General features: G+C 44.8%; 1 protein-coding gene across 2 annotated transcripts in view; it reads right to left on the bottom strand.

Moving 5' to 3' along the window:
* The window catches only part of NUMA1 (nuclear mitotic apparatus protein 1), a 44,809-nt gene extending 31,386 nt beyond the window's left edge, over nucleotides 1-13,423 (bottom strand). For both annotated transcript variants that reach the window (XM_006761036.2, XM_006761038.2), the window contains exons 1-2: nucleotides 13,258-13,423; nucleotides 8,517-8,590 (exon numbers count right to left, since the gene is read on the bottom strand). In XM_006761036.2, the coding sequence (XP_006761099.1) occupies nucleotides 8,517-8,558 (42 nt within the window). In that variant the 5' untranslated portion in view covers nucleotides 8,559-8,590; nucleotides 13,258-13,423. The remainder of the gene's footprint in view (nucleotides 1-8,516; nucleotides 8,591-13,257) is intronic.
* Between the last annotated feature and the right edge of the window lie 1,949 nt (nucleotides 13,424-15,372).

Here is a 15,372-nt window from a genome sequence, read left to right as displayed (position 1 = left end):
GCCCCCCTCAGCCAAAAAGCCGACGCTCTATCCACTGAGCCAAACCGGTTTTGGCAGGATGTGAGAAATCTTATAAAATAAGCGGTCGCCAACCGGTGGTCGGTGGACCAATGGTGGTTCATGAGGTCCAAAAGGTTGGTAACCGCTATTCTAAAGGACAGACTGAGAGGATGGTGACTGATTAGAAATCAGTGCCAAGGAGAGGAAAGAATTCAAATTGATGTTGAAAGGTCGTGCCCTGATAACTAGGAGAGAAAATGGTAGCATCTGTATGAAAATAATAGTGGCTTCTTTCAGAGGTACTAAGGCAGGTGTTGGCAGACCACAGAGATTTTTTAAAAATCCTAAAAGACATCCCATTACCAATAAACATTTCAAAAGATATATTCAAAAGATTTTGAAAAAAACCACAAGCAAACCTATCTGTCCTGAGTTTCTCAGCCCTGCTAGTCTTTACTGATGGAGAATATCAACTACATTTTCATTTGCTATATACTCATCGAACAAACATTAATTAAAATCAATGTACTGTCTTGCCCTAGCTAGTTTGGCTAAGTGGATAGCGTCGGCCCTCGGACTAAAGGATCCCGAGTTCGATTCCAGTCAAGGGCACCTACCTAGGTTGCAGGCTCTCCCTGGCCCTGGTTGGGGTGCATCAACCAATCAACCAATCAATGTGTTTCTCTCACATCGGTGTTTCTTTCTCTCTTCCCCTCCCTTCTACTTCCACTCTCTAACAACCAATGGAAAAATATCCTCGGGTGAGGATTAAACAAAAAAAAATAATAAAATCAATGTACTGTCCTAAGCTAGCTATGAAGGACACAAGATAAATTAAACCTAGTCCCTAACTCAGTTCCATCTTCTTTCCCTGTCAATGAGCTGTTGTCTATGAATAGGTGACCAAATTACTTCACAGATGCTGAATCCCTGACCCTACCTGCCACATAAACACCCTCAACTCTTCTATCCTTGGCCTACTGTGCTATCTTCTCTATCACTGTACCTCCAAATCCTTATATTGTGGACGTCCTCTACTTTTGTTTGTAGCACAAAGAAGTGAGAGAAGGTCAGTTTTGTCTTCCATAATCCCTGGAAGTTGATGATACAGGAAAAGGGATGAATTATGAGTTTAATAACTAGGTTATAGCTTCACCCATCTTTGCTTGGTTCCAGAGAAAATATGTGCTAAAGACACAGTTATAAAAAGGCCCAAACTAACCCTAACCGGTTTGGCTCAGTGGATACAGCGTCGGCCTGCGGACTGAAAGGTCCCAGGTTCGATTCTGGTCAAGGGCATGTAACTTGATTGCGGGCAACATCCCTAGTAGGGAGATGGGGGTCAATGCCTGAGAGCTCCCAGTATGTGAGAGGGGGCAGGCTGGGCTTAGGGACACTCCCCCTCACCCCCACCCAGTGCACGAATTTCGTGCACCGGGCCCCTAGTCTATAATAATAAAAGTGTAATATGCTAATTAAACCGGATAGCCAAACGACCTTCCGAACGTCATTCTGGATGTCCTTCCAGATGAAGATGCAGCGGCGGGGGCCAAAGCAGAGGCAGTTTGGGGCAATCAGGCAGGCAGGTGAGTGGTTAGGGATGATCGGGTGGGCAGACAGAGTGGTTAGAGGTGATTCAGCAGACAGGCAAGTGGTTAGGGAGAATCAGGCAGGTAGGTGAGTGGTTGGGCAATCAGGCAGGCAGGCAGAGTAGTTAGTGGCGATCAGGCAGGCGGGCAGGTGAGCAGTTAGGAGCCTGTGGTCCCGGATTTCGAGAGGGATGTTTGACTACCAGTTTAGGCCAAATCCCACGGCTGTCGGATATCCCCCAAGGGATCCCGTATTTCGAGAGGGTGCAGGCTGGGCCAAGAGACACCTCCCATGCACAAATTTTGTGCACCGGGCCTCTAGTGTGAGTGTGAGTGTGTGTGTGTGTGTGTGTGTGTGTGTGTATAATCTCCTTAAAAAAAAGAAAAGGGAAGTAAGGAAAAGAACTTAAAACTACAAAGAACAACTCACTAATTCTAATTCAATCCCCTGTCCCCTTTCTTCGGCTTTAGGCAGGCATCCATCTAAATCACTTTTTACAATTAGAAACTTTGCCAGAAGTCACACGCAAATGAATCAGGTACACAAGTTATTCAACTAGCATGTATGGTCAAATGTGAAAATCCTCATGAATTTCACAGGCACCAAGTTCAACAAGCTGAAGTTTAGCTTTGTATTGTATTACCTTAGGAAGGAAGAGTTTACTAAGTCAATCACCTTGTATAAGACTGAGGAAAGAGGGAGACTTAGCCTGCTTAACGAGGTATTTTAAAGAACTTTAGGCCGAAACCGGTTTGGCTCAGTGGATTGAGCGTTGGCTTGCGGACTGAGAGGTCCCAGGTTCAATTCCGGTCAAGGGCATGTACCTGGGTTGCGGGCACATCCCCAGTAGGAGATGTGCAGGAGGCAGCTGATCGATGTTCCTCTCTCATCGATGTTTCTAACTCTCTATCTCTCTCCCTTCCTCTCTGTAAAAAATCAATAAAATATATTTAAAAAAAAAGAACTTTAGGATAGTGGTTATATGTAAATAATAGATTTTATTATTTATGAACTAGAGGCCTGGTACATGAAATTCGTATATGGGTAAGGGGGGCCCTCAGTCCGGGTGCACCCTCTCCAATCCGAAACCCCTCGGGGGATGTCTCACTGCCGGTTTAGGCCCAATCCCAAACCGGCAGTTGGACATCCCTCTCGCAATCTGGGACTGCTGGCTCCTAACCACTAACCTGCCTGCCCAATCACCCCTAACTGCCCTCCCCTGCTGGCCTGATAGCCCCTAACCACCTCTGCCTTGGCCCCACCACCATGGCTTTGTCCGGAAGGCAGGGCGATCGAAGATCTATGGTTGACCAGGTCTAATTAGCATATTACCCTTTTATTAGTATAGATGTGCTTTTTAAACATATTTTATTGTGATTCTCTCTGATCATTTTTTCAAAATACATTTTATTAATTTTTTTACAAAGAGGAAGGGAGAGGGATAGAGAGTTAAAAACATTGCTGAGAGAGAAACATCGATCAGCTGCCTCCTGCACACCCCCCACTGGGTATGTGCCCACAACAAAGGTACATGTCCTTGACTGGAATTAAACCTGGGACCCTTGAGTCTGAAGGCCGATGCTTTATCCACTGAGCCAAACTGGTTAGGGCTAGATGTGCTTTTTAAACAACACTGAGCTAGGAGCGCCCAGACAAAGATTTTGGGTCCATCTCCTCCACTAACTTGCCAGGAATCTTTGGAATCAACTTTTTGTCACTTGCTAAGAGAATATAATCCCTACCTTATCTACCTTAAAATACCAGTGTGGTTTCAAATGGGATTATGGATACAAAAACACATAAAAAGCATGGAATGCAAAGCACTATTATTGTTAATTAATTTACAATAATGAAGTAGATCCAGTAAGACTTATACGTCTCAGCAGTTACATTAGCTGCATGCAATGGAGAATCAAGAGGATGAAAATAAATAAATAAATAAATAAATAAATAAATAAATGATTCAGCTACAAAAATACTAGTATTTATTTTGGTTAAACACTTTTATGTTAAAAGCAATTTCTAGCACTGGCCAGCGTTGCTCAGTTGGTTGGAAAGTTGACCCATACACATAAAGATGGTGGGTTCAATTCCCAGTCAAAGCACATACCCAAGTTGTCTCCATCTCCAGAGGCAACAGATGAATGTTTCTCCCTATCTCTTCCTTTTCCTTCCTCTCTCTCGAAAATCAATAAAAACATATCCTCTGGTGAGGGTTAAAAAAACAACAAATAAAACCCACTTGTAGATGGATCTAAGTTAATATAGGTTAATTTTAAAAGTGTAGAATATTGCCCAGCCGACGTGGCTCAGTGGTTGAGCATCGACCTATGAACCAGGTTGTCATGGTTCAATTCCCAGTCAGGGCACATGCCCGGGTTGTGGGCTCGACCCCCAGTAGGGGGTATTGCAGGAGGCAGCCAATCAATGACTCTCTCATCACTGATGTTTCTATCTCTCTTTCTCTCTCCCTTCCTCTCTGAAATATACATATACATATATACATATGCATACATACATACATATACATAATACATACACACACACATATATATATATGTATTTTAAAGTATAGAATATAAAATATGACCTCTCACTGAAGTCTTAAAGACAATATATAAAAACCATCTTTTGGAAAAAAGCTTAATCTAGTTAGGAATGACCAGTGTGTGTAAATTTTCTGAGAAAACTCTGAATACTCCAGGCCAAGATCTCTTTGTACCTACTAAAAATGAAGAGACTGCCAACACTTAAGCATCCAAAAACCATCTCCCTTTAATACCTGCAATGTAGGTAAAATATTCAAGGGCTATGAAAGCTTGTTCACTAACGAGTATGAAAGATCACATCAGCTGATTTAAATCACTTAAAGAATGTGGATTCATCTAATACCAATCCTATATAATAAAAGGCTAATATGCAAATTGACCGAATGGCTGAATGAGTGGTTGCTATGATGCGCACTGACCACCAGGGGGCAGACGCTCACCACAGGAACTGCCCACTGGTGCATGGAAACATGGAACAGACTGCTGAATCTCAGAGGGAAGCGGCAGGGAGAGTGCTGCTAAGGCAGAAGCTGGGCTCATGGCTGGCATGTGCAGTGGTGGTGGCAGGAGCCTCTCCCACCTCTGCGGCAGCGCTAAGGATATCCAACTGCCAGGATATCCACTCCGGGCCTAAGCTGTCAGTCAGACATCCTCCAAGGGCTCCCGGACTGTGAGAGGGCGCAGACCAGGTTGAGGGAAGCCCCCTCCCCAGTGCATGAATTTCGTGCACCGGGCCTCTAGTTAAGTAATAATCCAGCAATAGTTTCTTTCATAGACATAAAAATGTATTTTCTCCTGGTGCATTATTTTGCTCTCAAATGAGAAATCATTGGAAGGCGGAGGAAACGGAGAAGCTCTTTCATCTCTAATCAGGGTAAAAACATGCAAGTAAGGGCCTAGCTCAGGGCAGAACACAAGAAGTGTCTATCAGGCTTTTGGGGTTGCTTAGGTTGTTGAATCTTAAAGTTCCCTATTCTCGCCTGATCCAGCCTGGCTCAACGGTTGAGCATTGACCTATCAACCAGGAGGTCATGGTTCTATTCCTGGTCAGGGCACATGCCCGAGTTATGGGCTCAGTCCATGCAGTAGGGGGCCATGCAGGAGGCAACTGATCAATGATTTGCTCTCATCATCGATGTTTCTCTCTCTCTCTCTCCCTCTCCCTTCTTGTCTTAAATCAATCAAAAAATATATTTAACAAAATTTTTATTTAAAGTTCCCGATTCCCTATAACAACTTATTCATTGTTAATTGTTGGCACAGATTAATTTTAAGCTACTTGCTAAGTAAAATATATTTATTTTTACATTACAAAATAAATTACTGAAAATTTGGAAACCCGAAAAACTCCACTCATTCAAGTATTTTAATACACGCACTTTCAGTATGTATTTCTTTCTAGTCTTTTTTCCCTAAGTCATTTTTTTTTTAAACATGTATTTCTTTATTGGTTTCAGAGAGGAAGGGAGAAGGAGAGAGAGATAGAAACATCAATGATGAGAGAGAATCATTGATTGGCTGCCTTCTGCACACCCCCACTGGGGATTGAGCCCGCAACCCAGGCATGTGCCCCTGGCCGGAATCGAACCTGGGACCCTTCAGTCCGCAGGCCGACGCTCTATCCACTGAGCCAAGCCGGCTAGGGCCCTAAGTCATTTTTTTTTTAAACCGCAGTTATAATGATCACATGTGTATATCTGTGTCCTAAACCAGCGGTTGCCAACCAGTAGTCCATAAACCATTGGGGGTCCATGAGGTCCGAGAGGCTGGCGACTGCTGTTCTAAACCACTCTTCTCAATAACATTTTATGCTGCTAGTGTCATAAAATCCACTGTAGCTGCCTACCCTTTAAATTGTAACTATACTTTAATGCAAGTTCATGGTGATTTTTGAGGAAATTATACAAGCATTTGCTGTTAAATAAAACTAGTTTTGTGTCTGTTCTTCTCTGTAACAGCAGTAGTCACTATAAAAACAAGCCTAGGACCTAAATAAATAAAAAGATAAACTGATCAACTTAAAACAATGTGGCTAAAGGATCCCCAATATTCACATAAGGCACGGAACTAGAGACATAGCTCATGGTCCCCCACACCCAGCTTTTTTTTTTGGGGGGGGGGGGATGAAGGGAAGAGAAGGAAGAGACATTGTTTCTAATACATACATAAAACATTGAAATGTAATATAAATACAAAATGTATTAAATATAAATATTTTTAGCCGAAACCGGTTTGGCTCAGTGGATAGAGCGTCAGCCTGCGGACTGAAGGGTCCCAGGTTCGATTCCGGTCAAGGGCATGTACTTGGGTTGCGAGCACATCCCCAGTGGGAGATGTGCAGGAGGCAGCTGATCAATGTTTCTCTAATCATCGATGTTTCTAACTATCTCTCTCTCTTCCTCTCTGTAAAAAAATCAATAAAATATATTTTTAAAAAATATATAAATATTTTTAAACCATTTTAAATAATACAACTACACAACTAAAATTTGTATCTATTTCAGAAACTGAAGACTGAGAATGCATGTTTAGTACATTAAATACATATCACTTGACTAGATATTTGATGCTATCTTATAAAATCCACCCTATTTGGAAATTAAAAATTCATTTCCTTTGCCCTAACCGGTTTGATTCAGTGGACAGAGTGTCGGCCTGGGGACTGAAGGGTCCCAGGTTCGATTCCAGTCAAGGGCATGTATCTTGATTGCAGGCACATCCCCAGTAGGGAGTGTGCAGGAGGCAGCTGATAGATATTTCTCTCTCATCAATGTTTCTAACTCTTAATTCCTCTCCCTTTCTCTGTGAAAAATCAATAAAATGTTTTAAAAAGAAAAGATCAGGGACCTTTAAAAAATAATTCATTTCCTTTAAAATATTCTATATATATTTTTTTAAGTTAGCTCTTTAATTGGCTAGCTGATCCATCGTCAGGGTGACTACTAAAATACCCTGTACCAAATAGCATGCCCAAGCAATATTTTAAGTTTCAGGAATTATTTATTCAGATACTGGACTAAATGGTTGTGTGTATGTATGAAATGTTTTTTACACACATTATATCAATATCCTCAGAATAACCCCATGGGGTATTATTTCCATTTTTATTTAAAATGTTTTTATTGATTTTTAGAGAGAGAAGAAGGAAGAGGGATAGAGATAGAAACATCAATGATAGAGAAACATCAGCAATCAGCTGCCTTCTCCAAACCCCCTACCGGGGATCGAGTCTAAAACCCGGAATCGAACCAGTGGTCTCTTGGTTCCTGAGTCAATACTCAACTATTGAGCCACACTGGCTGGGCTATTTCTTTTTTTTTTTTAAATTTCAGAGAGGAAGGGAGAAAGACATGGAAACATCAATGATGATGAGAGAAACAGTGATCAGTTGCCTCCCGCACACCCACTACTGGGGAACAAGCCAGCAATCCAGGTATGTGCCCTCATGGAGAATCAAACCATGACCTCCTGGTTCATAGATTGACACTTAACCACTGAACCACACCAGCCAGACAGGGCTTTTTCCAATTTTAAAATGAGGTGCTGAGAAACTAAGTAACTTGCTCTAAGTCACACAGGCCAAAACAATGATTCTAAGCCAGGCTGTCTGGCTCCAAGGCCCATGCTTATCATCACTACACTCAATGGCCTCTATGGTTACTCTGTAGCTCTAAATTCCCAGTGCTTAGTATTATTTTTTTTAATTTAGTATTGTTTCAAGCAGAAAGTATATGAAAATACCTAGCAGAAGAATTTTGGTGGCGTAATCAAGAAGGCAAAAGGAGAATAATCAAAGCAGACAAAACATGGTAAAGAGAGAAAGGAGAACCTTGCCCTACAATTCAAGGCTTTTAAAGACCAAAGTTCAGTGCCAACACTTTTAGTCAGAAAAATCCACAGGGAGCAAATGAGGATGGGTTTCCATGCCACCTGTAGCAACTCTTCCCATGACTGAAGGGGAATATGAACCTTAGGGCAGCCTCTCCAAACCTACACAGGTAGACTCATGGATCACTGTCAGCATCAACATAGAAATAATAAAAGTAAAAAATTAAGGGGAAGCCGAAACCGGTTTGGCTCAGTGGATAGAGCGTCGGCCTGTGGACTGAAAAGGTCCCAGGTTCGATTCCGGTCAAGGGCATGTACCTGGGTTGCGGGCACATCCCCAGTGGGAGATGTGCAGGGGGCAGCTGATCGATGTTTGTCTCTCATCGATGTTTCTAACTCTGTCTCTCTCCCTTCCTCTCTGTAAAAAATCAATAAAATATATATAAAAAAAAAAATTAAGGGGAAAACTGTATTTCCATAGCTGTGACTCCTAGAAAATTCTACCAAACTTCCTGGAAAAGTTTAGCAAAGGAGAGGAAGACCACTCACCCAAGAGAGGAGTGCAGCCACCCGGGTGGCATGGAGCGTCATCTTGATGATACCAGACCGTCACCCCAATGCACCTGGAACCAAAGATAAGAAGAGCAGTTAATGATATCAGGTATCCATGATGAAGGCGGAAGGAAGAAACAGTTCCATTTACTGGTGGCTCTTAACATTTAAATAAATCACTCTTCACTTTTACTTAGTCCACATCACCAAGGCACCATGGGAATCTTTAGAGAGCTGAGAGTATACATCAAAATTAATATAACACTTATTGCATCAGAGTGGACAATAAAGAATCCTGCATTTAATTCAGTGTCCACAAGTTTAACACAATCTTTCTGTTCTACAGAAAGTACAACATTCAAAGCTGGCCTTCAACCCTTAAAACAGAACAATCATGGTTTTCCAGACAGACCTAGGTTTGAAAGATTGATTTCTGGCTCTTTCTGCAGGTACCCAAATTCTACCTAACTAACAATAATAACTAAGTCCTTGGGAACATCCCCAAATTCTGAATTTTTATATCTCCCCCCTCCCCCCCAGAAAGGTCAGACATGGTTCAAATGAGAGATTTGGTGAAGCCAAAGCCAATTCTGACAGAGTCCAGAGGACATTCAATAGAAGATTAGGTACTTGTCCTGGTATTCTTAACTCCAACTTTCCTTCCCACTGGGAATTGGCCATCTACTTGCCAACCTGCCCAAGAGACCACAGACTTGGTGACTAAATATTCCCCAACACCTCCTAGCAGCCTCCATGATTCCCACAAATCTCCATGGGAGCAATCAGCCCCTCCTGCTGGAGGCGCTCAGTTTGTCACTACTCTATAAGGAAGAGCAAGAGTGGTTAAGAGCCACATCAACTATAACTCTCCCCACATATTAGCATCTCCCAAGTGGGGGTTCTGTGGAACCAACATTTGCTAACATTTGCTAAGCACCTTCTGTATGCAAAGTGTTGGGATAAGAAAACACCATTCTTGTCCATATGGTGCTTACTGTCTAGTAGGAGAAGGACATACAGAAATCTCTTAGCCCTTTCTATGCAAGTGTACCTTGTTTATCAACCAATCAAAAAGGTTATTTTCTTAATCCTTACATGTTCATCCTGTGCTGGAAGCTAGATGTGAGTATACAACAAAATTACCTGAAATGGGAGACAATGACATGGTCTTTGCCTTTGAGGGGCTTACAGCAGGATAAGGAGTAAAATAAAATATACATGAAGCATTAAATAATGTAAGAAAATAATTAAATGCTAAATATAACTTAATGCTAATTATAACTGCTTCCTGACCCTGCAAAACCTAACATGATTCCATCTGTCATATCAATGTCAGTCTTGGAAATGAGTCAATTCACCTGGGCTTTTGGCAATAAGCAAATGCAGTGGTTAAGGGAGCTCTCAGGAGGCAGAAAAGCTAAGGAGCCTATGTGTTCCTCAGTCTTGGATGATTTTCACTCAGGATGGCCTATTCGTGAGCAATAACTGCGTAGCTCCCTGCGGCCAGGCAAGGATGAAGGCAAAAAGGCTTTTCTGGTGATTGGCCAGTCTAAAGTTATAGGGACCAAGCTTGGCATTTGTGGTAAAGGTGGCAGTGGCCAAATGCTTGACTGGTACTTCTTGAAAAAAAAAAAAAAAAGTCTGAGCTCCTCAGGAACAAAGGAAATGAGTCCCAGGTCACCTCCCCCTCATCCCCAGTGCTGCCTCTAGACTTAATATCATTTTTTTTCCATTTAAATTCTTTATTGTTTAAAGCAGTGGTGGGCAAACTACGGCTCATGAGCCACATGCGGCTCTTTGGCCCCTTGAATGTGGCTCTTCCACAAAATACCGACTTCTGCGCATGGGCCACGAAGTTTCAATCGCACTGTACGTGCGCGCCCGCATGTGGTATTTTGTGGAAGAGCCACACTCAAGGGGCCAAAGAGCCGCATGTGGCTCGTGAGCCGCAGTTTGCCGACCACTGGTTTAAAGTATTACATGAGTTAGACTTGATATCCTTTTGATGAGGCCCAAAACTTCAGTCAGAAATTTCATATGCAACCGGAGGTAGATCTTGCCCCCTCTGAGAGATTTCACAGCTGTGCTGCTAAAAATGACCTGAGGTTTAACCAACCTCTTCCCTTCATCTCAGAGGCAAAACATACAACCCTTATGTTGTCCCAGGGGAGTCTAAAAACTAGTTCCACTACTCAGGAAAACTGGTGTCAAGGCCAAATGTCTTCTTTTATGCTCCCCAGGCATAGAAACAGGAGGAACCGAATACTCAACAACATGAAGAGCTCCAGAAGGACCTTGTCAGTTCAAAGCCTGCAAAGGGGCACTTTATAAGAGACAAGGCTCTAGGGTGAGAAACTTCAGGGGAGCCCAGCCAGTCACTCTTCTTAGGGTAAATCGGGGTAAAGAATGATCAAAGCTGGTGGCACAGCTAGTCCTCAGCACTGGGACTACAGCTTTAAACAGACCTTGGCTTGGAACCGGAGGGCTCCCAGCCAGAGCACCATCCTCCCACCCTCCCCCTGAAATCTGAGGCAGGCCCCACCCAGAAGACTGGGTGATGGTGATGGAAAAACAGATCCCCACAATTGTAGCCAGGAACCACTGCACAGAAGGATCTCCTGAAATCCACTCTGATGCAATCGGGCATCCCCTGTCACCCCCAAATCAACAAAGAAAACCTCTAATGCAGGTCCTTTGAAGGCACCTTCAGAATTCTCACCTACCTGGTTCTTTGCAAAAAGAACCTCAGAATCCAAAACAGAGAGCAAATGAGATAGCTCTCTCCCCTGGGCTCAAGAAGGAACCAAGACACAGAAGCCGTTGCTTTATAAACTAAAGGTCTTGCATCTTCTCTACATTTTAAAACTAACATAATGTAAACTCCTTCGCCATCAAGACCAATTCCCACATTAACAGTAACCCCTCTATGTTTAGATATTAATATCTAATAAGAGATATTATTACTAATATCTTCTTATAGAAGATATTATCAGGACAAGTAGGCACTCAAGAAATACACAGCCACCTGGCATGCCCCCCCTTGGGTCTTAAAGAGTTAAAACTCAGCCACAGTTTTCTACCACGGCTGAAGCTAATGCAAACCACCTGCTCAGATGCAAGGACCAATCAATGATAGGCCAAAGGCCAGAGGGTCTGCCTTGTGGCAGCACTGCTCTCCGTACCCCGCCCCCAGCCTGGGTGCCAGCTCCTTTGGAGACTGCCTTTTAGCCACTAACTGCCTGGCCTGAACACCAGCCCTGCCTCAAGATAACACCAAAGTGACCTTTGGTCCCAGAAAACTGCAAAACTGCACTGACCTCTCAGCTCATGCCTCCACTGAACCCTCATTCTCTTAGGGGCCAGCTCCCAACCCCAGAATTTCAAGGCCCAAAGCCCACACAAACTCCCATCTCAAAGGGTCCTTCTCCAAGTCCCACCCTGGCTCCACACCAAGGTTCCAAAGGCCCACGGGCTCACAGCTCACGAGGGAAATGACTATCGGTTTGCATGCCCATGCTCAGTGGCAAAGTTTACCACCGTTTACACTGACAGCCTGCCTGCCTGCAGCCATAAGAATTCCATGTTCTGTACAGCTTTCTAAAAACGATCCTCCCACCAACTAAAGAGTGAACACCTGGTCTTGGGACTCCTCGGACTCTGGAAGCCGTAAGTCAGGAGGCATAGGCAATCAGGCACCCACACTTCACACCTTGTAGTTTACCCCAGAGAGGCCCAGCAAAAGCCAAACTATGTGATCAGAGGCTAACTCATGAATAGGAATTATCTACTGGTGTGTATCCTGGCTTGGAGGCAGTAAAAGGCCCAAGGACCAGCAGCCTCAAGAGAAGCCAAGGATGGAATAAACACAATCCTTTTCAACTTCTGGGGAGTCCTGAGTCGGCTGTCTCATCCACGTCCAAAGGGCTTCTCTGCACGCCTGAGGTTGGGCCAAACCAGCTTGCTGGATGTATGCTCTAGGCTCAGGCCTGCCCCTCTTCACACAGACTACCCTTTCTGAATAGCCTAGAATTTGGCCCAGAGCTCCAAGGCCCTGGCAAGGACCTAGGGAGAGATTGCAAGGGAAACCAAGATTCCCCTGGTTTCTTGAAAAGTGGCTTACTGATACCTGCCCTTCCCCCCAAGCTCTTTAGGGTCCAGATCAGAAGGATGTGGGCAAAAGGGCTGCAATCAAACCAGGCCTATCGTGCGCACACACGCACACATACACACACACACACACACACACACACACACACACGCCCGCACACATCCGCACCCACTCCAGCAGTTCATCAGCACCTGCCCCCACAGCTATATTCATACACCCTGGTCCCTACCAGCTGAAAAATGAACCTTTTTCATTCCCCACCACTGTATACACACCCAGGCCTCACTTGGGAATGGAGCTCTCCTGAGCTGTCTCTACAGCTCAGCATGCAGGCACACACGCTTTCCCCCACTCTGAACAAAAACGCGCTAACATCTACGCGAGGGGGAAAGAAAGCAACCCTTTGCTCTGAAAGGCGCCAACTCCCGGATGTTGGCAAGCTCTGCTCCCAGTGCCTGTTTCTGAGTGTTTACTTGCTCTCCCTCTCTTACCCCCTCCCCTTTAAGGATGGCGCAGTAAAGAGAGGTGAGGGGGAGGGGGGACTCTACCGCACCACCCCCACGTCCATGTTTGAACAAAAAAACCCGAGAAAGAGTGAGGAGAAAAAGTCTCAGTGCAGGAGGACCTTACCAGATTCCTAAAGCCAAACGTATTTACAGGTTTTAATCCGCCATTAGCATTTAAATCTTGAAAGGAGAGGAGGAAGGGGGGGCTAGTGGAAAGTAACCCCACACACAAAAGAAAAGTTGTTGGTTTTCTTCTCAGTCAGCCTGGCAGGAGCGATCTTCCTGGCTGACAGCCAGAAGTGCGTCACAGCCAGGAGTCTGCTTTCTTTAAAGGCACAGCAAGCTTCCGCGATCTGGGAGCCCTGATCTGGGAGCCTCGGAGAAGCAGAGAACTCTCAGCAAGGGGGGAAGGGTAGCAGCTGGGGCAAGGAGGAGGGTTGCACTGGAGAGGAGGGGAGCCCCTCCCTCCTAGTTTGGCCCACAAACAGGAGAGTAGGATGCATGGGGAGGCATCAGCTAGCAGACAACAACACTGACTTGCAACAGTGGCAAGAGCCGAGGCAAACTGTGGCATAAACACACAAAACACACTCACAGTGGCCTGCCTGACAAACCTCATATTGCCCAGACACTCCCCCTTCACTCTCTTAAGACTGCAATGACAGCCTGTCCATCTCTCTGGCCAGCAACAGAAGGGCAGGGAAGAAGACAAACGAACACAGGCTTTGGAGAGCGAGCCAGACACAGGCCCTTTTAAATGGGAGCAGCTTCCTGCTGGCTCCTGGGCGGGCCATGTCTTTAAGCACACACATGCCGTGCTCACACACAAAGCGCCTGCCTCCTTCTGTGGGCACCGCCTGACCTGGGACAATGGCCACCCCCCAAGCCATTCCTGAAGGGACTCTCTCCAGCCCATACCTTCTGTGTGGCAAGGCCAGGATGCCGCACTCCTCCCCCTCCTCCTCGGCCACCCAAACAAGAAGCCCAGGCAAATTGTGGGCCTGGAGCGCAGGCCTGCGCTGTCCTGTCTGGGTGGCTGCGTGCTGTTGCCGACTGGAATGGCCGCCAAAATCCCAGCTGCACTGCCAGAACCTAATCCCCTGTTCCGCTGAGCATTTGTGGGGAGGGGCTGAGGGGCCAAAGCACGGGACCTAGTAAGGCAAGCACTGGCTGGAGCTCCTGAACAGATACAGGCACTGGGACTCATCGGCAGAACTTATAGGTTCTGCCTCTCCTACATGATCAAAAAGAAGTCTGACTTTAAAAAAAAAACACACCACAGCATTTCCACCCATTGAACAATGACCCTCACCAAGACTAAGAGAGAAACCCACCAGTTATCAGGGACTCCCTCCTCTTCCTTTCATTTGCACCATATATTAAGCACATATTATGTGCAAGGTACTGTAGGAAATATATAAAGATGAATTAAGCCTGGCATCTACACTGAGATAGGTTATAATCCCACAGGAGATAAGAAATATGATTCAAAAATTATATTTAAAGACAGTATATACTAAATCCCACAAAAAGATTTAAAAAATCTAACCAGTTTAGAGTAGGGAAGGACTGAGAAAACAAAGTGATATTGAAAGGGGGCAGAAATAGGATGTTGGGGAACCAGCTAGTATTGTAAGAAATATTAATCATGCTCTGTTAACCGTGACTGTTTTGTTCTGATTAAAGAAGGCACATTCTGCCCTAGCCGGCTTGGCTCAATGGATAGAGTATCAGCCTGCAGACTGAAGGGTCCCAGATTCGATTCCAACCAAGGGCACATGCCTCGGTTGCAGGCTCAATCCCCAGTAGGGGGTGTGCAGGAGGCAGCCAGTCAATGATTCTCTTTCATCATTGATGTTTCTATCTCTCTCTTCTTCTCCCTTCCTCTCTGAAATGAATAAAGAAATATATTTTAAAAAAGAAGAAGGCACATTCTAACCATGGCGGCAGCTGCACTCAGGACCTGGGAGCTCACCTGAAGACTCTAGGCTTTGCATATCACTAAACCCTTTGAAGAGCCCCAGCCCTTTTTGGGTATCAGTAAACTGCCCTTTTGCCTACTTTCCTTTGTACTTATATCTATACTAGAGACCCGGTGCACAAAAATTTGTGCACTCAGGAGGATCCCTCAGCCCCAGCCTGTGCCTTCTCGCAGTCTAGGACCCCTCAGCGGATGACCACCTGCTGGCTTAGGCCCGCTCTCCTGGAGATTGGGCCTAGCTGGCAGTCAGACATCCAT

The sequence above is a fragment of the Myotis davidii genome, unplaced genomic scaffold (genome assembly GCF_000327345.1).
Source record: "Myotis davidii unplaced genomic scaffold, ASM32734v1 scaffold1377, whole genome shotgun sequence".
NCBI classification, from domain to species: Eukaryota; Metazoa; Chordata; class Mammalia; order Chiroptera; family Vespertilionidae; genus Myotis; species Myotis davidii.
The sequence above is the reverse complement of the archived record's forward strand: the minus strand, read 5'-3'. Positions and strand labels throughout refer to the sequence as shown.